The sequence below is a fragment of the Mugil cephalus genome, chromosome 11 (genome assembly GCF_022458985.1).
Source record: "Mugil cephalus isolate CIBA_MC_2020 chromosome 11, CIBA_Mcephalus_1.1, whole genome shotgun sequence".
NCBI classification, from domain to species: Eukaryota; Metazoa; Chordata; class Actinopteri; order Mugiliformes; family Mugilidae; genus Mugil; species Mugil cephalus.
Window position 1 is genome coordinate 19,277,388 of NC_061780.1, and position 24,829 is coordinate 19,302,216.

The 24,829-nt window shown below is 41.5% G+C and overlaps 1 protein-coding gene across 1 annotated transcript; it reads right to left on the reverse strand.

Annotated features, from left to right (window-relative positions):
- Nucleotides 1-4,557: 4,557 nt before the first annotated feature.
- On the reverse strand, nt 4,558-24,169 carry ibtk (inhibitor of Bruton agammaglobulinemia tyrosine kinase). The gene is made up of 30 exons (XM_047598587.1): nt 24,011-24,169; nt 23,269-23,371; nt 22,488-22,847; nt 22,307-22,403; nt 21,867-21,991; nt 20,376-20,486; nt 19,113-19,283; nt 18,882-18,999; nt 18,415-18,595; nt 17,518-17,641; nt 17,013-17,190; nt 15,875-16,028; nt 14,756-15,140; nt 14,369-14,625; nt 14,186-14,272; nt 13,991-14,073; nt 13,677-13,714; nt 13,481-13,577; nt 13,267-13,368; nt 12,834-12,951; nt 12,363-12,423; nt 12,029-12,156; nt 11,805-11,917; nt 11,516-11,661; nt 11,100-11,218; nt 10,772-10,870; nt 10,397-10,552; nt 9,600-9,809; nt 6,225-6,357; nt 4,558-5,794 (listed from the first exon to the last, which is right to left on the reverse strand). Exons 2-30 carry the CDS (start codon nt 23,290-23,292, stop codon nt 5,669-5,671), a joined length of 4,101 nt encoding a protein of 1,366 aa, XP_047454543.1. The 5' UTR covers nt 23,293-23,371; nt 24,011-24,169; the 3' UTR covers nt 4,558-5,668.
- Between the last annotated feature and the right edge of the window lie 660 nt (nt 24,170-24,829).

The following is a 24,829-nucleotide window of genomic DNA, read 5'->3' on the forward strand; positions in this document are numbered from 1 at the left end:
ATATGTTCTTGTCTCTGGTAAACCTGCGCTCACTTGATCCACCTTAATTGTGTGACAGCTTCTCCCCAACCTGGACACAGGAACCGCCGCTGGAAGGCACCCACATCAAACAGCCACACCTTCAACTGGAAGCCTTTTAAACGCTATAGGTCTGATTGCACCCTTCATCTTTCATGAGCGCATCCATTTGTACTGAGAATGCGTCTTAGGTGTCACCTAAGTTTGAGGAATGAAACAAAATGCAACAGGATCTGTGAGGCTGTCAAACAAACATGAACTGTAGATTGCCTATATTGTGTTACGGGAATATGCTTGTATGTTTTTCTCTGCACAAAAAAAAAATCCATGTATTAAAGTTACACTGATCAGGCATAACATTATGACTACTTTCCTAATATTGTGTAGGTCTCCCTTTTGCCACCGTAACAGCTGTGACTCATCAGAGAATGGACATGATTGAGGGGAGGGCCATCCGTGGATCATCTCATAGATACTTGATCAGTTTGGATCAACACTTTCTTTTTTAATTTGTCCCTAAACTGTTTTTATGTGATCCTGTCTACTTCCTGGAAATCTGTGTTATGTGCATGGTTTTAGACACCAACAACTCGTCAAAGTTGAAGTTCGCTACTACTGCCGGAGCAAATGAAATCTGCACAGATCTGGGCCAACAAGTTAAAAGTACAATAGCAAGTGAAGGTAAAGGTAGAAAACTGGACGCTTCAAGTGACACGCCACAGCAGCAATGGGCAACATGTTTTATTTGGATCTGTGTATATAAGCATCAGTTTGAGCTTTTCTATGAGACTTTGTGTGGGGATATTTCTAGGTGCTGTACACTCCTGTGATAAAGCCTGATCAAAAATAAAGAGAGAAAAAATAAAGAGGAAGAAACGAGGCGATGGCTTGGAGAAACTCATACCAGCGAGCGGGTCTGGTGCTGAATTCTTGTCAAGACTAAATGCGCCATTAACCTCAAACCACCATATACTGTTTGTGTGTGTTATTTTACAAAACATCTCAGTAAGGGCTTTTTTAAATAATGGTGCTAGAAACGCCAAAAAATGAAGTCCCCGCACACATTCATTAAAACTGTCATCACATCCACTGGTTTGGAACGTACTTTCAAGAGAATAAAAAAAAAACAAAAAAAAACAGACATATCACAAGACCGTGCACGCTGCCTGGTGACACATGGCTCTGGGGCTGTCAGACTGACAACAAGATAAAGCGAGAGGACGTCAGCTGGAAGCCGGCCAAGGCAGCAGGTAGTCCGGCACGTTCTGCCCACACTCACAGAGTAAAACACTTCCTGAGGCACTAATGATCTTTGTGTAGCTGCCAGCCGTGGAGAGGTCGGATAATCCTTGGCTAACTGGCTCCATGTTTTCTAAGAAGGATTGAAAAGGGGTGTGTTGAGCCTTTACTCCTCTCTGACTGAAGAGGAACTAAGAAGCCGGAAGACTTTTTGAGCCACAGGTCAACATTCAAGCCAAGGCAGAGTATGAATAACTCCTAAGTAACTCTTAAGGCATTATGGGCTAAAGACTGTACATTTTATCTCTAAATGAGCTGCTGTTCAAACTCTGCACTGCATGTGCAGGAATGGCTGCAAATACAACTTAACAATAACTATTTCAATAACTTTATTGAAATGTGGCTGAAACGAGGTTGGTGTTCCATATCTGCAATGCACCTTTATGATGTTTTAACTATGATATGCAAAGATAAGTCTTTTCCTTCAAATATTAAACGTGTTGGTTTTCAGTTGGTTTGAACTACATTTGGCTTCACAGCAAAAGAGAATAGTTGTGTGGTCTTTGAATACATCTGGTGACCGACTGTAGTCAAGAAAATGAAGAAAATGATAAATGTGAAACTTATTTAGCCCCATTAAATCCAAAATAAACACTTTGATTGCACACTAAAAGTTGAACTTTTAACAGTAAAATGGTGCCAATTTTGTGCTTACAAAAAAAAACATTACAAATCGTTATCCTAATACCATAATCACCTAAGTCATTATTTGAATTATTGTTACAATGTCAATAAAAAATACCCATGTGTTTGCCAATAATTGTGTTTTTCTTGTTTTCTGAAAACGTTTAAATGTGACTTGGGCAATTATGCTAACGAAATGTTTAATTGCATTTACTGTGGGCTAATGCAAAGGTCAGCTACCACGGTGCATGATTCTGCCGTAGCCTTCTTTAATTACTCAACAAAATCATTAGGTTCGGCTTCAGCTTAGTTCACTGAGTAAACTCTTGTTTCAGTTTATCTGAGGTCTTAGTACAAAAGAAGTTGGAGGCCAACTTAAGAGCCATTTATCATATATTTATAAGACCAGAAAAGATGACACAAACCAGCAGCCCTGATAACTGATCAAATCAATCTGGAGGATTTGACTTAGGCCATTTTGCTCCAACCTGGCAGAGCAGGTCAGGAATGGAGGAGTTGTTCCACGGGGCGTCTACAACGTCCCCTTTTTCTCCATAAACAAATTAATCCTGAAGTTATCCTCACCATCTGGAGGACAGCCCTATGACTTTCCCATCTGCCTGACAGGAAGGCTGGATGGCCAAGGCCCTATCCTCCACTGTCTCTCCACAGGAAGAGTGAACCTTCTTCAAATATGCTGCGATGCTCTATCACGGATTTCCCTGCCAGACTCTGCAGTAATGATTCTGAACCGGGGTAAATATAGCCCAGAGAGTAGTAATGCAGCTGTCAGGGGGGACATGGGCAAAGTGTGGAGTAGGTGGAGCGGGTCAACTAATTAGAGAAAGGAAAGCAATTTGCATATATATGTATATGTTATGTACTGGATGTAGCAACTTGAAACAACTGCTCAAATCAAATGAAGACCAGAACGAACTTAGTTTTTCCTAAATTGAATAAACCGAGTGGCTGCCTGGCAAGCTGCCTCAGTTCATACCAAACATTTCAGAGTTTCTCCAAAATCCACAGTGAAAACGGAAAATTTTTAACATATCTGAAAACAAACAAAAAAACAGGAGCACTTTCAAGGTTGTTCCCACAGGAGCAAACGGAGATCTACGCGAAATTTATACCTGTTCAACAGTCCCCTTTCTTTTTCATGGCCCTCCAACAGGGAAACACCAGTGATGATCGGTCTTCCTCCTCGCTGTCTATTGGTTTCGGTTTTACTCTATAACACTCCAGCTGAATGCAGAGGTGTTTTTTTTTCTCCTTCTTTTTGGGTAACATCACGTAATCCATGGTTCCTTGGTACAAGAGTGAGGTGTTTCACTACAAGCCAGTCAGTCACGCTCAAGGTGAAATTAGAAAAATAAGTTGACTTGTACGCTGCCTCTGTTCTGTTTTATTCCCCCTAAATGTCATTAAGGATTCCTCAAACCTTTTACCTATTCATAACTTTTTTTTCTTTAAAATCATCTGCTTCACTGTACTTCGCAGGATATTCAGATTTTAAATTCTGATACACAGCGAAATACAAAGAGACTAAATTGATAAGCTTGATCTGCATTGTATGAATGTAAATCTCCTGCACTATAGCTTTGAGAATGAAGTGAAAAATAGCTCATGGTTAAAGACAAAGGGGTGGCTAACAGCTTAAGGCTAAATGTATAGCTAAAGGCTAAGTGGCCATAGCTAATAATGAATTGATGAATGGTAAAGGCAAAACTAGCAAATTCCTAAACATATCAATAAATAAATAGTTTCATATATTGGCTTAAATAATGGATTATATTTGGATTCAGTGGGTAGCTAATGGTAAGTGATAGTGTTAAATAGTTGACATTAAACATTAATATTCAACATTTAACATTAATAGTCAAAGCATCACAAATCTGTTCAAATCAACATATTTTAAACATTACAGACAGTTACTTGACTTCAGCTGATTGGTGCAGAGAGGGAACCACTGCTCTGCAGCTACCACGACGTACACAAAGTGCATACGCCTCATTACATTATGTAGACCGCTTTTGTTGCGGCTGAGGGACTCATTTTAAAACATGTCATGTGGCAGTACACTACATGCTAAACGGCCACATTTATATTCCGAACACGGGCACACGGGGTGAGCAGTCCTTTTGGTTTTCCAGGTCGCACCGGTGTGATGTCAAAAGGAAGACTTTATTTCCGAGGCTTTTGATTTCGTGTGTCATCTCTGCGCTGCCTAATAGATCCTAATCTGTAATTAACATTTTCCCCACGAGCCGTCTCTGCCTGACTTCCGATGTGATGCTCTACCTGCAATTACAGCCAATAAAATCCCTCAATCAGCACACTCTCCGTTCAGAGCGGGGTCATCACAATTAATCATGGGTTGAGACTTGATAATGATCTTTGCTCATGCAGGGCAGACGACATATCAGAGACGGGGAGATTAAATGGTATTTTTAATAGATGCGCTGAGAGGCGCATTATTCAGTAAATGACTAAGTTTCTCTTTTTTCAAAAAAAAAAAAAAAGGACAGAAAATAAGGCGGCAAATTATTTATTAAATTCGCCTCTCCTTACTTTCTGCCCACTCTAGTTTAACCTCAGTTAGAGACAGGAGATGGATTGATTGCACAGGTGAGATACTTTATTATTGCATGCCATTTACTCTTCACACCCTTAAGTTTCACACGCGCATACACAAAAATGGCATCTAAAGATGAGTACATGGTCCAGATCTGAGGTACCTACTAAGCTTCCACTGGCTCCAGAAAAAGAGCTGGAGAGTAACACAACTGATGAGGAAATTAATGAATTAAGAGGAAAATAAAGACTTCTGTATATATGTGTCATTCTTCGATAAAGGCACGCCATCCCTAAAACACATTAGTAACAACCAGTCACACAATCAGCCCTACTGAGTTAAGTCTGGCTTAAGCTTCGACTGTAGCTGCACCATGTAATGCATTTTAACTATGTGCATTTGAGTTTAAAGCAATATATTAACTGATCCCTGCACTATCATACCTGCCACTGCAAATCAGGAAAATCAGCCAAAAGGTGTAGATAGAAACTGGACCATGAAAAGAAACTAAACGTACTGCCTTGGTAAACAGCTCACTTTACTTATTAACTCCAGCTGATGCTCTGCCACAGTTGATAATTGGCACTCTTACTTTCCTTAATCACATTGAGGGCTTCCACTGATTCAACACACACGCACGCACGCACGCACACGCACGCACGCACACACACGCACACAAGCTCTTGTGGTGATTTACTTTGGACCCATATTGTGGCTTCAAGATCTCAACATATCTTCATTTCTTTGGCAACTTCACATCACTAACAATCACTATTTGTATGGGGGAAGTTGTTTAAGTTTTTGTCTTGTTGAGAAAAGAAAGACAAATAAACAAATACTAACAACACAAAGAGGCCCAAAAAAATTCTCCTCAGGACCACAATCAATTTGCGGAAAACACTCATTCTCTCTCGCAGACATACGAAGTGCTGAGCAGCAATGACATGACATTGAAGTAACACTGCAAAAAGAAGGATAGCTTTGCTTCAGACTCATCTTGAAATGGGCTGGCTGAGTCTGAGGTACTTCTCAACGTGGGCTGATGGGGCTTTGGGAGGAGGGCAGGGGCCTAGCAGAGACCCTGCGAACAATACTGAGCGACAATATGACGAGGTGTTCTCACTTAAATGGCATGTGCTGTGGTGTTTAATATTAGTGTTTGTTCCAGGTTGGAGTTGCAATGGGACCTCTGGAAGACCTCTCCACCACTATCAGCTCATCTGGGTTGTCACGCGCCTTATAGTGGAACAGGAGGTCCTGGATGGCCCGCTCCTCGATCTATCAAGACAAGAAAAAGGAGATTCATCCAGGGAAACTGTGGGAAGTAAAACCACACTTCATCTGAAGGGGGGAAAAAGAGAAAATGCTGACAGTGGGAGCTATATGGTAATAAGAGTGTTTTACGTAATGGCAACCAGAAAGCCACAGAAGGAGGAAAAAAATCGTTTTGTGAAGGCACTGACAGAAGACTGGCAACAGCTAAAGGGGAGCAAAGACCACTGTCAGGAGGCAACACTGGAGATGTGATCTGAAAATGTGATGTTCATTAGGTGAATGTCAGCCAGACAAGAGGGAAAGCAAGAGAGGGAAGCAGCAGACAATTTTTTTTTTTTATAGTTGGATGCTGCACATAGAAGCTATACAATCAGTCACAGCAGGAGTGCGATTGTGTGCGAGATTATGAACACACGCAGACGAGACACATTACCTGGATGAGTGCCAGTGGCTTCTCTCGACTGCGGATCAGCGCGGCTTCCTGTTGCTTCTCCTCCTCCACGATGGAAGCAAAGGTCACCAGGGAGGAAAGGGGAGGGCTGCCAACTGCACCCAGCACCCACGGCCTGGGGGCAGAGACGGGTGAAACACACACGCACACAAACAAAGAGGATAGGTATCAGTGTCTGTGCTGCGATAGTGAAAGCAACAAGAGTCTAAGTAGGTGGACAAAGGTTGAGTCAACCACTACTGACAAGCTCCTGAGTGAGATGCAGGCAAGACTACATTTATTTTCGACCGCAGCTGCAATCGATCAGGATGTAAGGTAGGAAGAAAACCGGATTAAATGGATTAAATAAAATATGGCGTTCCACAGGAGTCAAGCCTGGGTCCCATTAATTAATGATTATAGGTATTTACATTTCTCACATTACTATACTTTAAATACTTGAGATCTATTTATTTGACCTAAACTTGGACACAAAACTACACATATGCCTTGTACAATTGTACAACTGTATACAGTGAGTGTATATCCTGTCCATCCATCCATCCATCCATCCATCCATCCATCCATCCATCCATCCATCCATCCATCCATCCATTTTCTTCCGCTTATCTGAGGTTGGGTCATGTTACTAAGTTGAGACCAAGCGGCAACCTCCACGTCTGAGAAATGAAACCCACGCAGAAGTGTAAAAAAACTGCAGTTCGTGTAAAAAAGCCAAACTTTACAGCGATATTAAACATGTTTACAGCCTGGTACAAAAAACTATTATGGTCTCAACAGTTCACGTCATTATTCATGACAACTGTATGAGGGGTAGTTTTTTTTCCTAACTCAGACAGTAGCCTGAGCTAACAGGAAGTGGAAAGTTGGGCGGGTGGGTCTCGACTGTATACAGTCAAGTGTATACTCTCTCCATCTATCCATTTTCTTTCACTTATCCAGGGCCGGGTTTTGTGGCAACGGGCTGAGTACGAAACTCCAGACATCTCCCTAGAAACACATTCCAGCTCTTCCTGGAGGATCCCTCAGCGTTCCCAAGCCAGACGGGATAAATCCTCCTTCCAGCGAGTTCTGGGTCTACCACGGGGTCTCCTCCCAGTTGGCCCTGCCCGGTAAACCTCCAAAAGGGAGCCAGCCAGGAGGCATTCACACCACATGCCTAAACCACCTCAGCTTTTGATGCAAATGAGCAGCGGCTCTACTTCGAGATGCTCACCCTGTCTCCAAGGCTGAGCCCTGCCACCCTACAAGGCAACCTAATTTCAGCTCATTGTATCCGTGATGCCATTGTTTTAGTCACTAGCCCCCACAGCTCATAACCAAGATAGACTGGTAAAGCTTTGCCTTACAGCTTCTGATACAGTGCCCACATTACTGATACAGTGCCCACAGTGCCCACCCCGAAATGAAAAGACATCTTCTACAAAGTTCAGTTACTATGCAACACAGTCATTAATAGGAGGTCTCAAGGTTTTTGACAGAACTGGAAAGTGGGCTTATTGTCTGTCTTTGGTTGTGTTTGCTGTTGTTTTTTGAAATCAGGATGGCTCTGATTGTATGTACCCTCCACGCTCATATTCTCATAACCACCATCACTCATACATAAAGCACCTTGTAAATGTTACACATATTGTGCTGTATAAATACATTTACACGAACTGAAAAGATATTTCCTTGAAAAACCAGATTGCAGAACGCACTACTTCCTCAAGTCAAAAAGCATTTAGCTTGTGGCTTGTGTTGCTTTTTCCTCTCTGGAGAAGATCCAGGACATCTATTCAACATGACATATAAAATATGACATATCTTACAAAAGACACGAGCTGTTCAATTTGATTTATGCGCGCTTTCAGTGACTTTTGTTTTAGTTCACAGTTCATTTATAGTTTTCAACAAATGTGGCCAAAAACCTTCCCGATCGCTCATCATGATGCATGTTTAAATAATATGGAAAGTGGGCCCTGTGTGTGTCTGCGAGAATAGCCAAGAGACACCTGGATATATTTGTAGGAGACATAAGTAGAGATAAAATGCCAGACATTCATTGAAAGTGCAAAGATTATAAAGGTATCTCCATTAAATCTGACTTGGGATCTGGAAACAGTGTCCCAGAAGGGAGGCATGAGAATGTATGAGGCTGCTACTGCTGCTGCTGCTTCCTCAGCCTTGAACTCGTCTGTGTCTGCTCATCCAAATACCAACGGGAACCTGAAACCTGCTCCCTGTTCTGTGTGATCTGTTGTGACACGGGGGCTGCCCTTATCACTTCTGATTAACATCAACGGCTTCACTCGGGTGACTCACAAAGCTGTTTAATATCTACAAGTCTGCTTCTGACACTGCAGCACAAAGCGTGGGCACACATACGTCGGAGGGAGTGTGATATCAGATAAAAGAAATGCACTTATAAAAAAAAAAAAGGGGGCTAGACAGCTACACTTCACTTCCAAGACCTGAAATGAAGGGAAACAATTTTTAAGGCCTAGCTGACACATTTAAGAGACATAGTTGCTTTCTGTCCTCACATACACAAGCGGACATCAGAAAAAGACATCATATAAACAGCAAAACACTGTTACTACAGCTAGAATCACTGTCTGTGTATGCGGTGTTTATCCAGCCCTTGTAACGGTCAGAGTGACTCAGTGTCTGTGGGCAGGTCAACCCGGCTGCACTGGGTCATTCAGAGCGGTTCACCCCACCCCGAGCGATCTAGCGCTTACAATCAACAGGCTGTCCAGTCAGCGTTATAATTCATATTAAAAAACAAAAAGCTGCCTCTCCAGGAGAATCAGGGACACAAACATTAATCGTTACTTCCTCTTTTGTTTCTCAATTTTACAAAACAGCATTGTAATCCTTGTTTTGCCACTGACAACATATTAAAAAAAATAATATTCAGTTTTATACGTTAACGTTCATTATTGTTACCAACACATTTCTATAACGACAATGATGTATCTTTGAGCTGTTGATTTTAAAACAGCAACTTTATGATTGCACCTCAATAGTGCCCCCAAGTGGAGATAAGCGGTACCGAAAAGAAGCAAAGCAAAGAAGCAAGGTCCGTCCTGTGTTTCTGCTTCGGTGTGTACTATTTACCAGGTGAATATCTCTAGTAAACTCATAGTTTGACTCGATTCACAATCAGTTGTTATTTCAATTTCACTGAGTGTCAAATCACTTACCTGCTAAACTTTGATAAATAAGACATTGAACTATGAAAGTAAAGAGGGTCAACATGAGCTTGCAGTAAGCTATGACAAAAATTTCCTCTGTGACTCAGTTCAGAATCTTCAGAAAATAAAAAATAAAAATCACATCCCACCCCTATTACGTATTAAGTGCATTTCTCACCCAGTGGGTTTCTCTGGTTCGCTGCTTTCGGCACATTTGAATGTGACCCTCCTGGCAGCGGTTGCAGGAGGTGCAGCAGTGACGGGGGATCCCACGGCAACGTGCCCCCTCGGCGTTCCAGTTTGACCCGCTCTGATTAAACGGTTCTCCTCTTCCTCCAGCAGAGCTCGAAATGAGCAGGAGGACGGTGGCGACTGGACAGCCGTTGCCCTGCAGGTGAGAAGAAATGTAGTCACGACCGAAGCAAAAGACGTAGCTCTCTGAGCAGATACAGCAACCTCTTGTGTTGGACAGTGAAAAAAAAAATAGCCTTTTCCACAAGATATTCTTTTCAGATTAGAGCAATTTAGATCAGATGAGTAAGTGGGATTGATTTACTACAAAAAGAAACAGCCAGTTTGAGTTTTATTTGGTGTCTGAACTTGAATTTCCTTTCTACTTTTTTTCACCATTATAAAGACATGTGGAGATCTACATTCAGCTTGTGTCATTAGGCCGGAAACACATACAGTAAATACTACTGACATAAAACATATTAGCAAAGGCTTAAAGCTTAATAATAGCTTTTTGCCACACTAAATCTTTCTGCTTCCAACTTTCAATTCAATTTAAATACTTGTGTGACTTTTGACAGTACGTTCTCCTGTGGTTGTCTCACCAAGCGCTCCCGTCTGTCAATTTGATCGTCTGTGACGCACCAGTTAAAGCCTGTAAACCCGTCAAACGGATCCGGGAACATATTTCATGACAGTTGTGTACAGTGGGCTGGAGTGTTCTTTATATTTGGGTTCACTCACCAGGCCTTCCCACTGGTTTTGGATGGGGTGACTGCGGGGGCTGGTTTGGATGCAGTGGACTCTACACTAGTCTCCTTGCTGGCCAGGGCCAACATCTTCCTCTGCTTCTGAGACAATTTGGTGGAAACAGGGGAGTGCTTGATGTTGGTGCTGACACTGTTGGGAGTAAGGGAATTAAACAATCTTTATTAATAGGTGAAAACAATTTGTGGGCACCACTTACGCTAAATCAAAAAACAGTGTACGTGTGCATGTAAAGAAAATCGATCACTTAGTAATTATGCATCATCACTCTATATTATACAGAAAAGTGGTTTAATTATTATTTGCTAATGATTTTCCTAGTTAAAATGAACACAGTATACTCCTCCCCACCTTCCAGGGCTTTTAGGAGTGGCTCCAAGTGTCTGTGGGGAGTTGGCTTCCATGTCCATGATGGTTCTTAGATCCAAGACTGGAGGTGCACGAGTTGGACTGTAGATTGTAAAAACAGTCACATTTAGTACGTAGGCAACACGGCTCAATTTTCACTTGTTTTTCATTAATGAGGGATGAAAACATTTCCTCCTTTTCGTAAACCGCCTCCTCACATCAAGTGGGAGGATATAAGGTTATAGTTAAGAATGTTTAATACTGTTGGCAGGGGAGAGGAAAAGCAAAACAAATTCATAGAAGACATTTCAGATCAGTGACTTGATCTTACCAAGGAAGTGCCTTGGGTATGGTTTGCGGTGCTGAATTTGGGGGAGTTTGGAGGCCGTTCCTCAAGGCAGTTGGGGTGCTGGGTGGAGTCTTCAGCCCTCGACCGAAAGCCTTCTCATCCTGCACATAAAACAAACAATAAATTGTTGTTAATACTTTCAGTATCAGTACTAGTAATCAGTGGCCCAGCTGTCCAAGCATGGTAAAACTCTTTATAAGAAATCTGAACTGCTCCCACACAGTTACAAAAAATGTACTTTAAATATCTGACTTAGCAGTTTTCACCCCATCAGCCCATTGCTGACTTGACCAAATGTAAGTATATACTGAATATTACTTTTTATTAGAATACTGGGCGGGTAAAAGATGATTTTACCCTCCTATGCACGTGCTGCACATGAAAAATGTCAAACTAACCTCAGCTCTGTCATGGAAGATGGGGGACTGCATCTCTCTGGGACTGCCCACCCCCATATAGCTGCCTTCTGAGTCAGATGTGAGAAGCTCCTGCAGGGACTCTGTGGAGTTAGCCTTGTTTGACTTCACCAGGCACGGGGACACCACTGAGCAAAAAGAGAGCAAATTAGGACACACCACCTAACAAACAGGTTCCTTAAAAAACGGTTGTGAAAGAAAAAAAAAATGATGACATATGTGTTGAATGTGATATGTGAAATAACATATTTAGTGTAAGTGAGACGTGTACCTGCAGCGGGAGGGCTTTGGATGATATCAGACAGGGTGTAACCTCCTGAGCTGTCAGAGCGTCTCCTTGGTTTCTTTTTAGCCTTCATCTTGGCCTTCTTTAACAAGATTTCCCTAAGGACGGATGATGTTGCATTATTAAAAACGGATTACAACCTTTAAAACTTACGACACCTAAAAGGACGAACTGCACGTGAACCGCTATTCGCATTCTTGCGTGTGTACCTGCTCGAGTGATCCAGTTCTTCCTCTGGTTTGGGGCTAAACGCAGAGTCCAAATCTTCCTCCTCGTACACACTGAGGTCTGGTGCACCAGGATACGGGGTGATGATACGCTTCTGCATTGCTGGGATCTAAAATAAAATTAAAAACTATTTACCAGACAATCCATCACCGTTTGATAGTTTACTTATGTGTCTGACAAATTACTTTGACGTACAGCACTGCTTTCTCATTTCATTTTATTAAAAAAAAACTCAAAACAAAAGAAAAGACAAACGATGAGCAAACACTGAAATCATGGAAAGAATGATGCAGACTGTTTCTAGGGGTGACTCACCATCCTCCTGTAGGCTGCCGAAAGCTCCACAAGCACTTCATCACTAAGAATATCCAAAGCTCTGGGGGTAACGCAGTAAATCAAAAGAGCAGAAGAACAAACACGTATTGATTAGAGAACATGTATTTAGTTCCCTCTTTTAATCCTGCTGTGGAGCTTAGACTTTCCATACATGCAGTTTCCAAATGCATGGAAGATCTTGTACTGACCACCATGTAATTTAAATCATAGGATTTTAACTATAGCTGAAAACGGTACATAGTTTGGAACCACCACTACTCAGACACCTTTTGTTTTTTGCACGGACATGCACGTTAGTACATTCTTACATATATTTCCAGTCTTCTTAAAGTATTTTTCTATTCTGTTCTAGTAACATTAGCACTGTGCACGGTTTCAATGTTTCAATGAATCAAAAGTGGAAACGCTATGAACAGGCTGCAGTATTATCCTTTTAATTCTGGTTCTCACTTTGACTCCAGCAGGGCGGCCATGTTGAGCACGATGAACTGGAAGCAGGACAGTTTTAGCTGCTCTGCGTTGTACATGGCTGCAAACTCCAGCAACTCCGCGGCATTCTTCAGAGTCACTAAGGAGAGAAAAGCAAGGAATTTAACATTTTAAACTATGCAAATGTCTGCTCAGCTGGTTTATAGCATCTTCCAAAATTATTCTGTATGAGAGAGCTATCACACACTTCATAATGCAGAAATTCACACATTAAGAGAAGCTCTTCTGAATATATATTCAGAATTTCAGGGAAACTAAAAATACAAATGTTTAAATTAATCTTAACTTGTATTTTTACATGGCATGAATGCAGCATTATGATGTTCAAATCAAAGAGCTAGTGGAAGGTGAGATTACAGGACAGGAAGTTGGGAATAAGACTAATGGAACATACAGTTCTCCGTGATGATGACCTCGCACATCTCCTTTAGGCGTGTGATGAGCAGCTGGTCAGCTACAACCAACACGTTGCAGACAAACTCCACGTTCAGAGACTCTGTCGGGGGAAAACAAGAACTGTTAAAAGTTTCCTTTCCATCATTTCCAGTGCTCATGTTGGAGTAGAACTCAACACGTGCTCTTTAAAAATTATCAATAAAAGAAGCTACCTTTAATAGTGGGAGACTCGTCTGTGTAAAGATACTCGAGAATGACCTTCAGAACTTCGGAGCTGGTAGGCATCTCCAACGCAGAACAGGAGGTGGCCTAAAGGGAATGAAATAATATTATCAGCTTGAGTACGGCTGTGAATTTTTACAAATTCTAGGGAATATAGGCGCAAGAAAGAGAAAAAAAAAACAATACCTCAATCCAGGGGTTTCCCAGCATACTGTGGAAGTATTCTGCAGAAAAGATGGACATAAAAGTGAAAACACTGCTACTAATATTGTGCAATTTTAAATACATCCAATAAATGGGGAATCTAGCTCAGAGTTCCACAATATGGAGAACTGCAGGTAAGGAGAACAAAAACAATGTGATGAAACATTGCTTATAGTACTGATACAAAAGAACCAGGTGGCACTTATTTTAACATGAGTCATACATTTTTACACAAAACAGCAATAAGCATTCTAATGTGTTTCTTTGCTGATGACATGCCGGCTCATCCACCTTACCAAGTCTTGCACAGAGGACGCTTTTGTGACAAGGAAACTCTTTCCCATCTTCAGATTTCAGAGTAACGTCACAAAGATAAGAACTGTGCAGAAACAAAGCGAATAAACTATGAGAAAATGAAAACGCTGTGATCAAAGTGAAAAGCTGCGCTCTAATCTATGGCTGGATCTGCCAATATACACTCACTCACGCACCATTTTTGTTGGTAGAATCTGAGTTTGTTTCCAGTTTTCTTTTGTGTAACATTGATCTTTCCGTTTTCATATTTGACACCATCCAGTCTGTGCAGATATAAAAGAAACGCCATTAAATCATTAAACCATAACATGACATAACATAACATTGTCTCTGGTTTCAGAGCGCGCTCCGTCTCTCACCGAGCTGACAGGCTGCCCAGGCCGAGCTTTTTTGCAACACCCTGCAAGGTTTTGACAGGGTTGGCTCCTCCTTCGTTGGTTCCGGCCTTGTCACCTTTGCCTCCTTTGCTCTTTTTGCCAGGCTTGGAGCCCTTGCTCTTGGCCTTGTCACCATCGCCTTTGGTGCCTGGGGGAAGGGAACGGTACACCTCAAGGGCTGAGCGTCCTCTCAGACCCAAGTCCTGCAGGCTGCTGATAAGCCTCTCTTGTTCTGAATCCTGGCGAAGGCAATGGAGACAGCAGAACACCGTCTTCATGAAATAACCACAGCTTTTGCAACTGAGAGTTCTTGTTTTGTCTGTTTTTTTTGCAGCTTCATTTACAGCTTCAGTACAAAGAATCACTCACCTGGTTTTGTGCCATCAACACGCCCGAGACTCTCGGCCGTGCCCCATGCACCAGCAGCTCACAAGAGTCCGTGTAGATGAAGTGGAGAGCGTATTCCAGCATGTCTGCTGGGATTTTTTCCAAAATGAGTAAATCACAGCCGACCGCGTCTTCGCTCTTCTTCACTTCGCTGTCGAGCTCTTCAACCACCTCACAGCGCTCAGACATGAACTGTTTCCGGAAGAACTCGGATCTCATGGACAGAATGTACTTGTGAGCTGGGAAGGTGCGATCCCCAGCCTGAAGTGTCACATCGTGGATGCTGTCCATTTCGTCCGCCTCATCCAGAAGGCTCCGCAGGTGTTGGGAGAAGGAGGATGGAGAAATGATTGGAATCTCATACAGGCTGGAGCAGATACACAGGGTAGAGACAAACATCAGTTACGTTACTTACAATAACTATACAACTAAGATTCAAATGATCAAAAATTACATTTTGCAGGCAATGAACATGTGAAGGTGACAATTTAAATAAAGAAATTACGCAAGTAGACCAAAGGCTTTGTCATTATAAGATATCAATTACATTAATGTCATAATTTATGCCCAGACAGCTACAATCCTAAACAAAAACAATCCAAGTCAGAGGTTATTTTTATTTTCTTCCCTAGAGGAAGAATCTGTCCTCCACCTGTAGATGGCAGTGTTGGCTGAGGCGCCAGTAACTGCACTTGTAACACAGTTAAGATGATTTCTTTCACCATTTGTTCCTCTCACATAAACCTGTCAAGACTCTCTTTATTTGATCGGCTTCACATCTATAAACTGATCTAAAATGAATGCAGTCTAACGCAATAAAAAACACACGTATAAAGGTTCAGATGCTGTTAAAACTGCTGAAACGATGAGGTTTATGGCGCCGTTTAACCGTTTATTTAGTCATATACTATAAATGAGTGGGACAAAAACAAATCTTCCAAAAACACTAAATAGCTGAATTAACACCTCTATAAAAAAAAAAAAAAAAAAAAGAAGTAATTCATTAAAGTAGGTTTGTTACTTTTAGGGAGGTGTACCTAATAAACTAAGTGTATGCGCATAATTGTACACATTTTCTCTGCTTAAAGGAAGATCATCTACCTGGTTTTGGGGTTAGCCTGAAGCACTCCAAAATTGCGCCCTTTAGAGTCCATGGTGATGCTGACAGCCCTGTGGATGTGGGGGAGTTTCTCGAGGCGGATTCGTTCATAAGTTGTGCCGGCATCTGAATGACCGCAGACCTCCACACTGACCTCTGGAAATTTATAAGAAGCATTTATGTCAGTCTATTGAATAACGTAATCATCCAGTTAAATCATTTTTCATTTTATTGAAGCACAATTACACTGATTGGCCGCCTTATTATTTACCCATTATGAGCCGCCCCGTCTATAATAGGGTCAGAATTTGGCTAAAACAACGTGAAAGCATCGATATATTCTGCCTTATATCAATGGTTCAGGCTGGTGTTGAAGGTGTATTTCATTCTTTTGACACTTTTTGGGCCCTGTGTACCAAGTGATTATCATTTATATACAACAGCTTTCCTGAGCCGTGTTGCCAACTATGTCCCTAACACGTTGAATCTAAGTCATGAATAATTATGCCAATTCTGATACTGAAAGAGCTTCGGTATTGTCAAGGTGTACCTAATAAATTGGCCTTAGAGTGCACAGTATATTTAGAAGACAAATCAAACAGATATTACATGTAGCATACCATAAAAAATGGTATGTTATAATATGATCATCATGCACCATGCCTGGCATGGAAACAGCTGGAAAGAAAGGCACAGGATAGAGGACTCTGGTGGACTGTGATCAATGGCCTGTGCTCCATTAAGGACTGGTAGGTGAAAGAAGAAGAAAATTTAAGTCCATTGTGATTCCTAAGATATTGCACCAGTTGCTATTCAGTCTATTCAATCCATGTGTATGTATGTTTTCTTCAGTGCTCCACATTAGAGACCTGTGTCTTTCATTTACAACTAACACCATCCTAAACATGTATTTGTCTTTTTGCAACTCTGCTGTTCCTTTTCTCAAAGTATAACACCTTAAATCGTAAAAGAAACTTTGAAATGTTCTACTGCCACTATTTGATTTGTTAATGCCTATTTTTTTTTTTTTTAACAAACTTAATGGTTCATTTTTATGTTGCAGATTTAAATCATCTAAAGAACCGACTAACGCTTTTCCAACTTTGCGATGAAAATATACCATGTTCCTCTGTCCCTCACCTTTCTTCTCCCCATACTTCTTATATTCGCCAGCCCACACTCCACTGAAGCCTTCTCCGTCCTGAGTCACAAACATCATGCTGTTCTTGCTGAGAGCGATGTCCGACATGAAAACTTGACGCGCATACGCCCACCGGCACTGTCTCACCGAGCTGCCAGAGGAACGCCAGCAAAACACCTGACAGAGACGGGGAAAGAGGAGGGAAAATGTACGGAAAGTTCCATAGACGAGTCTTACTCACCGTTTTTATCTATAGCATACCACACAGGTGAGGCTGAGTTTGGACTGTATAGCTGTCTACTGTGAAGCTTAGGTTAGATAACAATGGGAAAAGTAAAGTGAGGGTAAAAATAACAATAGGACACATTCTCTCACATTTAGAAACTCAACAGAGGTGAACTTAAACTTCTGCTTTACTGTGCCGTAGTAGATTAAGACCATGCTACACACCGAGTGCCAAAATAGTAAAGCACAAAGCACTGTTCTTTTCAATAACGCACTTACCCTCCCAGCTTCATCTAATGCCAAGACGACCACCTTTTCCCCTCCTCCCTCGTTCAAGAGCTGTGGGTCTACTCTGTGATCCAGGCTGCCGCCACTGACCAGGACCTTTCTGATGTTGAGCTGCCTGAAAGAGACGAAACAAAACCATTTGTTGGATTAGAGAGAACGATCTGTGTCACACTGAAAACACAGCATTTATATTGAATACATTGTATGCAGCTACTGCACCCAACAAAAAGGTCAGAGAAAAGACCAAAAACCATTTCCTTATTCGTGGGTCCCTGACTAACAGCAGCCATTCATTAAGACTGGCAAGAAAAACTAATGAGCTTCTCTTAAATTGTCAATACCAGATCAGATTGTCCAAGTAAAAGTAGAATTGTCTACGTATATTACCTCTTTATATTTGCCTAGCAACTATCTGGACAAGGTTTTTTTATTACTTAAAAATGCTTTAAAAGATCTTTTCAGTGCACTGTTTTGCAACCTTGATTTGATTCAAAATGTTAGGGCTCTGGGTCATTGGTTTCACACTGTCATTTCTGACTGCAAAAGGATATTTTCAGAAAATTCTGAAGCCCTTCTGTGCATGGTTTTAACAGCAACAAAACCAGAAAGAGTTAGCAACTAGTTAGCAACGGATTCTTTAGCAGCCAAATGGGAATTTGGGAATTAGTGGTGATAACAAGTCATGAGCCCAATCAGAAATAAAGGAAAGTCAATGCTGAACGGTTGGAAACACAAATGACAATCTATGATGCTTATTCCATGACTACACCATAGTACTGGGTTCAAATTGCAGGCACCAATCAATCAAAAACAAATAAATAACTTTTAAACCCCTTTTTATGTAGCACGTGTAATAACGGCTGCTTGATCTCTTACTATTTCATTTACCTAGAAGCCATTTTCTTGCACTGGTAGTCAGCCAACAGGTAAACATCCCCCTTCTCCGTCACAACTACTGTTGCTCCATCACTAGCTGCTGCCATGGCTATAGTAACATCCTTGTGGTGCAGGGCTGACACTTGCCGAGGAGATGTCACACACTTCTCCCCATTAGGATCTAGCAAGTAACCTGGAGATAAACACACAGAGGAGCACATTATCATATCAAGTTGCCAATCGGCAGTCTGTGTGCGATACAGACATTCTGCTGGAGGGCCATCCCTCTTCACCACAAATGCGTACTTTTCAGCAACTGCAACAAGATTTAATAATTGGAGCGCTCTGTTTTTAGTCTGACACAGTTACATCCTCAGTGATTTTTAACTTTATCTGACTCGACCACAATGTTTGCGCACATATTTAATCTGAAAATAACTACATTTTCCTGTCACCCCAGTGGTTTTGTTGAGACATACCCAGCTGGCCTCCATTAAGTCCCATTGTATAGACAGCCTCCCTGGTCCACAGCACCGTGTGGAACTTCCCTGCCGCAACTCCAATCACTGTCCTGCCTTTCAATGTCTTGGAGAACACCTACATACGCAACATATCACAGAGACGTTACAGGTATGGGGCAAAACTGATCTCAAAATAAAAACACAAAAGATCAGCCCACACGCTCCACCGTTGTCCCCTATACCTCCTACCTGTTTGGGGACATGTGCTGAGGCGGGAGGAGGAGACAGGCCCAGCTGGTGGTAGCTGTTGAGGCCGAAGGTGTAAACATATCCCTCCTCCGTCAGCACCACTGTGTGGTCTTTAGCTGCTGCCACCTGGGAGCAGTGGTGGGACATGAGACCCTCAACCATCCGAGGAACCTTGAAGAGAAATGAGAAGGGAGAAATGATGAGGTTGTGTATGCAGAATTTTAATAGGTTCAGCATTTAATGGCATCTCTTTAGTCTTAGTTTTGTCTGTAGTGTCCCATTTGTATCTGTAAATAAGAATATATGAGACATATAGCAGGTCAATCAAATCAGACACGATGATATCTATGTAATGTATAACTGGGTGGCTGAAATGAATGCAAAGTTAAAATAGAGTTTCCAGTCATTTGCAAAAAACTGAACATGCAAATGAGCGTGGATATTCCTATTTCCACATGATTTATCCCAAACAGGTCCCCCAAAACATCCTATTGGTTGAAGAATGAATAACTCATTCCATTATTTTTTTTCCCCACGTGAAAAGAATCAGTTTTCCCATGAAAAAAATGCCTCTTTCAAATGCTACAAAATCCAGGCCCGTAACCACATGAAGCAAACAAATAACAAACTGAAGCGCTTTTGTTTGCAAGTTTGCATTTATGCAATTTTGTTAAGAGTGTTCAACAGTAGTTCAACTGGTTAGTTTACAACTCTGCTCCTGTTGTCTTATGAGGACGCTGGAGTCGGACCAAAATTCTTAGCATTATTAGATCACACAAAAATCCTTCTTTTCCGGGTTCAAGTCATATGCTTGTGGCTGATCCACAGAGGTGCGGACTAATCATTGTCTTGTGAGCAATCCACACTCATTTCATTAGGTACATCAGTGAAAACAAATTGGTTTTCATGATGTGTTTAAACTAACTGAGGGAGATGCTGATTCAAATGCGTTTTCATTATGTAGGCAGTGGCCTGTAGTACTATTGATTGCATTTTGTTGTTACTGACATCTGTTTCCATACTTCTGACAACCCCATTGTAGTCAGTGCGCTAGGCTGAGTAACAGAAAAACTGTAATTAATTAAATTAGATGTTAATTCAATCCAGTTTAACAAAAACAGCTGACAAAATGATCATACAGTTGAATTACCACATTTCTATTTCAACTGCTTTAGTGCTGGACTGTTACTTTAGAATGGAGGTGTGTAATGGCGTACCTAACGTTTTGGTAATCGAGTGTATATAATATATTGCAAATCTCACCATATAAGTCTGTTCATCTCCATGACCAAGTCTTCCTCCCTGTCCGTGCCCACAAGTAAACACTTGGCCTTTCTGCGTCAGGAACACGGAGTGGAATTTACACAGGACCACCTACAGGGAACAGAAAGAATTACACAAAGAATACAAATAGACTTTTGTTTATTACCCTTGTTGCTTTCAGTTTTAATAAGCCTATTGTAGTGTCACTCTGGAAACTGGCACGTGCCTTTTAAGGCTCTTGTCATTTTAATTTTGACCTCATAGCTGAGGTTACAATACATCTCTTTCCATGCGCCTCAGCCAAACCCTCATGTAGTGATAGTAAAACACTACGCCAATAAAAGGCCAGGGCACAAGTGGAAAAGCAAACATCATTACTAATACATTGCTCCCCTCAAGCCTTCAATAGAGCGCAGGGATGTTTCCCCAAGTATCACATTGATGTGGACATTCACACACACATGCATGCATACACACCACTGTCGCTCATTTAATTAAAAACATGTCATTGTGGAATTAATATTTAACCTCTGGCACCTGCTGCATTGGGTTGGGAAGACAAAGACTACGCTCAGTGCCATTGGGTCATTGTGTGGTCATGAAATCGACCTGTGCCTCATTAGCTTTATGAAATTACTCTGCATGACATGTCTTGCAGGTCACAAAAAAAAAAAAAAACGACAACAAAAAAACACCTTTCAAATGAAGGCTCTTCTGTAAACAACAATAATACGACACAAAGCACGGGGGAAGAATTCTTTGTTACAAGATACGCAGAATGCACTTGACAAAATAACAATAACTTATCAAACTCTATCGTTCTGCATTACTTAAAAAAAACAATAACTGACACCTGGTGAGCATGACCACCACCACCAGCACTGGTGCCAGGAGCTATATTAATCACACTAAAAGCGTCTGCATGCCAAACGCATGAAACAGTATCTTGGCTGGCACTGTGTGGTAGCATGGATTAACAATATACAGCTCCACTAAGCCACCAATGAAGATTATATAAGAGATGACAACGCATGCCTGACACATGAACAATACCCTGTACTGGACTCATGATATGAAAAAAAAAAAAAAAAAAAGTTGGGAAGAGTTAATTCATCACAACTATAATTCATGATTCAATTCAAGAATACGCATTATTACAGCTGGTCTTCTTAATATGAGTTAACTGCACGGGAAAAACATTTTTACATATGCTGATTTACCCTGTGGAGACAGTTGTGTAATACAGGGCTCTGGGGAGGGGAGTGTTTTGCTGGTTTTACCCATGTGATGAGCCTTATCTGGAGTACCCATGTGCATTGCTGTTTTTTCTTTTTTTTTTTGATATTGTGTATTTTGGCACAGCGTTGCCATATGAGGCAATTATTGGAGTGATAGAGACACATGCGAGTGGGGTATTCATATCTGGGCAGGATGAAAACACTTTCTAACTCCCTTGAGATGTAGCACAGCAACAATGTGTTGTTAGCCTACCTGCTTGATATAAACTCCAGTCCTGGCAAAAACATCCACGAGCTCAGGGTGCTGCCGGCTCTCTTGATTGCCGTGGCCCAGACTGAAATTATTATTGTTTCCCCATGTGTACACTTCAGTTGGATCTGTAAGAAGGAAGAAAACACTATTACAAGCAAGGCTAAAACACTGTCTCCACCAGAGGATTGATTTAACCACAGGTCTTTTCTGTCATTATAAGAGGGGGATCCACACTGGGATTTGCATGCATTCTTCAGAAATTCCCTTTTGCAAATAATATAAAAAACAACATAAAAATACTGCATGAATCCCATGTGTACAGCGCATGTGTGAGATAGCCCACTGAAGAGTGTGAGTCCCTGTGATGCTGATAAGTCGCGTGACTCTTCTCAAAAACGAAAGTATTTAATGTTGCATCATCAGATGAAAGCTTGTCTTACCGGTGTTTCTGAACACTACATGTGTCGGTCGGTCCTTCATTGTCAGGTCGAGAACGGAGAGACCCTCCTTGTCTTGAGTTGAGAGAAGCCCCCCATGCTGAAAAAAAATTAAAATCCGGGTAAATGAACACATTACCAAGCATATTTTTTTTTTCTTCTATTATCCAGAATTAACACAGACCTTGACCAGTGATATGAGACAGTGGATCTGCCCATAGAAGGCGCTCCGATGCAAAGCTGTCCAGCCAGACTCCTTATCCTTCAGCATCACGTCAGCACTCTTACTCTCCAGCAGCCATTCCAGCAGGGCCTTCTTTCCCAGCGAGGCTGCTAGATGGAGGGCTGTGCGACCGAAGGCATCCCGCAGGGTGGCCGCATTGTAGCAGTGTGCGTTTAGGAATTGCCGGAGTTTCCCCTCAGAGCCACGCGTCAGTGCGGCTACCACCTGGTCCGCATGCTGCTGTGACCGGCATTTGGAGGTGCAGTCCGGCGTTGACAGACTCATCATGAACCCTCCTCTCTTTTGTGCTACAGAGGCCTTCTGACAGCCCACCACCCACAATTGCACACAAACTCAAAAAAAATGTGCGGTAACAAGCCAATAATGCTGTCACTAAAACTGCCAGCTATGATGCTCAACAAGAAATAAACAGAAGTACCAACAACGAAAAGGCCGAGACGGTTTGGAGTGCTAGAATTGTGCTTGTGTTGAGGTTCCACTGCACCCTAGCGACCCCAGAGCCTTTGAGTGACTTGTTTCAGTCCACCATCTCGACCCACAATCGAACGCAAACTAAGGTGCTTGCGGTATACAATGGCATTAGGAATTCAATAAATACAAAACTTGTGGGTTTCTTTTTTCTTTTCTTTTCTTTTTTTACAAAATGTACATATTAGTATTTGCAAAAATAGCTTTTCATCTAATTATTTACAAAAGGCAGCGATTTCAAGAACCCTCTGACCTTCTCGTCCAGCAGTCCAACCATCAAACTTGAGGGGAAAGGCCTCCTTTCCCCCCCAAAACTCTCACTTCCTTTTTTAAAACTCCATAATTGTAGGGGGCACCTGTGGGTGGAAACACATTGCAGTCATCAGTGATAAGCAACAGTCCTCATTCCCACATTTTATGCACATGCAAACACAATGGTGTGCAGCTGTGAGGTCGAAAACTGCTAGGGCAAAGTTCAAAACAAGTCCGACCTAATTACAGACTTAAGTAGCTAAGATAAGCTGAGGTGACAGGTTTATGAAGAGCCAACTCACTGCTGTTATTAAGAGGAGTATAATTTAGACAAATGTGAAGCAAACGCACCACTCGCCATTGGGTTTGTCGTAAGTGAAATACCCATGTGCCATCTTCTTTAATAGGGAAATATTAGCTAACTTTATTTCCATTTTCCTTATCTAACTTGGGGCAGTTGAAGCGAGATGTGCCCAATCAGATGCTAACGTTAGCTACCTCACCTAGCATTAACCCAGCCGGATAATGTTACACGCCAAGCAGCCACAGCTTGTTACGTAATTCCAAATGTAGACGCAAACTTGAGGCCCAGCGTGGACAAATAAACCAATAAAAGTATGTTTGTAATATTTTTGTCCGGTGTGGGAAGATAACGTTTGTCAGCTAATTCCAATCTGACAGCTACCTGAACTGACACATCATCGCATCAAGCTGTGGGAAATTGACGCCGTATCTTTTCTTACCTTCCGCTAGACGAAGAGAAAAGATGACCAGGAGAAAGCTGCAACAACGACGTACGTCCACTGTGTCATTACTACAAATGAGATATGCTTGCGGATTTTTAGCTGGTGCCAAATATGAGAGGGCTTGTAGTAGCCTCTGAAACCATTCAGGTTACGTATAAACGCTAGTCAGTGTCGAGACTTCTGATTGGTCGAGGCCTTTACATCGCGTAGTCCGATTGGTTCGTTTTTGTTGAGTTCAGAGTATGCTGTTGCTGGATAAATTATGTCACAGGACGTATTTGTATTCGAGTTTTATTTTATTTTATTTTATTTTAATTTTATTGTTTCTATTATAGGCACGTTAAAACAAAAATACAAAAAAAAAAAAAAAAAAAAAAAATTGGGTAAAATCCTGCGTTAATGATAAATGCTACTTATCTTTCTTGGTCTCTTCGTCTCCTGTGAGTGGTTGTGTTATTTGTGTTCAATAAAATGAAATTAAAAACATCATAAGAGCCAAATCATACGACAGTACGTACAAGATTTATATGAAAGTGACATCTTATTTTTCAAAATAAAAGAAAAAAAGTGTAATCCTGTCAGTTTCATAAATTATTAAATTATTAAGTTAAAATCGTTTTATGATGAATGTTTTGCTCCTAGAGTAAAAAATAATTTGATGTGCCATGCTCATACAACCTTTGGAGAATGCCTTACTTAGTGTGTGGATGGACGGCTTGTAGATCGTCCAGAAGAACACTATTACAATAGTTTCATATGCAGCAGTCACACTTGGAAAGGAGTATCAATTTCACTTACAATCCAGGTTTCATGGAA

Excerpts from the sequence above, each read along its gene's own strand:
- ibtk (XM_047598587.1), bottom strand. The coding sequence starts at position 23,292 with ATGGTTGGACTGCTGGACGAGAAG. Across the intron at positions 13,578-13,676 it reads TGGGAAACCCCTGGATTGAG|GCCACCTCCTGTTCTGCGTT; the intron begins GTATTGTTTTTT and ends CATTCCCTTTAG. Across the intron at positions 11,219-11,515 it reads TCTTCCATGACAGAGCTGAG|GATGAGAAGGCTTTCGGTCG; the intron begins GTTAGTTTGACA and ends TTTTATGTGCAG.